This window comes from Cebus imitator, unplaced genomic scaffold (genome assembly GCF_001604975.1).
Source record: "Cebus imitator isolate Cc_AM_T3 unplaced genomic scaffold, Cebus_imitator-1.0 Scaffold121, whole genome shotgun sequence".
In the NCBI taxonomy this organism is placed as follows: Eukaryota; Metazoa; Chordata; class Mammalia; order Primates; family Cebidae; genus Cebus; species Cebus imitator.
In genome coordinates this window covers 1,657,859-1,659,656 of record NW_016107436.1, presented here as the reverse complement: position 1 = coordinate 1,659,656, position 1,798 = coordinate 1,657,859, and the positions used below count along the sequence as shown (strand labels likewise).

Here is a 1,798-nt window from a genome sequence, read left to right as displayed (position 1 = left end):
CCCACCTTGGCCTCCCAAAGTGCTGGGATTACAGGCGTGAGCCACTGGACCTGGCACAAAATGTGTATACATTGTAAACCGGCATATGATCATGACCAGCAAATTTTAAAAATTTTTTGTAGAAATCAGGTTTCTCTGTGCTGCCTTGGCTAGTCTCAAACTCCCGGGCTCAAGCAATCTTCCTGTCTTGGCCTCCCCAAATAGTTGGGATTAAAGGCATGAATTACCACACCCAGCCTAAGAATAAGTTTTTCCTGTATAATTATAGCACAATCTCTAAAATATTAAGTAAAAAACACACTGTACAGAAGAGTAAGTATGATATGCTAACGTTAATTTTAAATTCCAATGTGGTGAGCAGTAGAGGAAGAATATACAAATGTATGTGCTTGCTAAAAGGAAAGAAAAAAATAGCACACAAAAGCTCCTAATGGGAAGACACTACGATACATGGCACGCCCATCTCCAAATCCTAAAATGTTTGGTGAAATTGCCAAGTTTATTGATAATCAAAGTAACCCAAAGGTCAGATCAGTGCTGGAAAATGTCCTCTGCAAGGCAATATGGTAATCAAAACAAACAAATGAAAACTACTATTTCAGATAGCTTGCACTTCCTCTAAAAGAAAAGAATTTCTGTGATAATATTATCACACTAGAGTATTATTTGCAAAGTGTTTGAGATGTCAAACAATTCAGAGACTAAAAAAAAAGGTATGATTACCAGAAAAGAAAAACTTTTTTTTTCATTTTCCTTTAAAGGCATGAAGGAAAGTTTCTACTTAAATCATTCATATTAATAAAAGTCATCATTTTCAGGACAACTCTATAAACAGGAGTCAAATATACTGAAATTTACCACAAATTCCAATTTGGTTAAAATAAAAGTTTATCTCAAGCTATAATTTTAAAATAATATTCACATTCTAACTTTTTTGATAACTGTATATTTAAGAATAGTGCAATAAGTTTATAAGCTACTTCTAGAGTTACAAAATAGCACAATAAAATTGAACACTGGGCAAAGCCAAATAAACACTGACCATACCATAAGATTAACAAGTAATAATCTTGTACCTAGAACATTGCTTATGTGATTGTGGCCAGGTTGCTTCTGCCATCACTATGAAAAATCACCTTACAGACCCTGACCCATAATTTAATTTACTAAGAAGATATTAATATAAGATTAAAAATATAAGAAGTAATATATCTCTATTTTATTCTAATGAAAAGTGTATAATTTAAACCCGTAGCTTTCCTCCCTCCAAACCATCAAAATTTACCTGTGAAATTTCCATTATGTTGTTCCTTGTTCATTGCTACACGCCTCTGGTCACAATTTTTTCCATTCTCTGCCATTTCACAGATCAGTAACTCTTGAGGAGCTAATAAAGCAAAATAAAATCCAGCAATACATTACAAACTTCTGCTGTGTAGCCATGATTGAATAAAACTGAATACAGGAATAACATCACAGTAATAACGGACACAATATGTGTTTATATGTTTTTCTTTTATAACCAAAATTTGAACAATTTGTATAGATATTCTAACACAAATAGTAAAAATATAAAAGCCATTTAGTTGTAAATCTTTTCCTAGTAGTTATTTCAGAGATTTTCCAGATTAAAATTTGGAGGTAATTTGTCCACAGAAGGAGGATATTAAACACTAGCACCTCCAAATGTTAACATACTATAAGGTCTTACATCCTTCTAATTTACAATTTAATATCATAGCACTATGTACTCAAAATCAATCTTATCATTTTTATCTTTTTTTTTTTTTTTTTTTTT

The 1,798-nt window shown here is 31.8% G+C and overlaps 1 protein-coding gene and 1 long non-coding RNA gene across 5 annotated transcripts in view; one reads left to right on the top strand and one right to left on the bottom strand.

The window, feature by feature from the left end:
* VMP1 (vacuole membrane protein 1) overlaps nucleotides 1-1,798 on the bottom strand; it is a 144,742-nt gene that overhangs the window by 117,173 nt on the left and 25,771 nt on the right. For all 4 annotated transcript variants that reach the window (XM_017539815.2, XM_017539813.2, XM_017539814.2 and 1 more), the window contains one exon: nucleotides 1,286-1,387. Coding sequence is in view for 3 of the 4 variants with exons in the window: in XM_017539813.2 (XP_017395302.1) it covers nucleotides 1,286-1,361 (76 nt within the window). In the remaining variant the exon portion in view is untranslated. The remainder of the gene's footprint in view (nucleotides 1-1,285; nucleotides 1,388-1,798) is intronic.
* The window catches only part of LOC119472857, a 17,478-nt gene that overhangs the window by 5,159 nt on the left and 10,521 nt on the right, over nucleotides 1-1,798 (top strand). The window contains exon 2 of the long non-coding RNA XR_005202033.1: nucleotides 526-534. This is a non-coding gene — a long non-coding RNA (uncharacterized LOC119472857). The remainder of the gene's footprint in view (nucleotides 1-525; nucleotides 535-1,798) is intronic.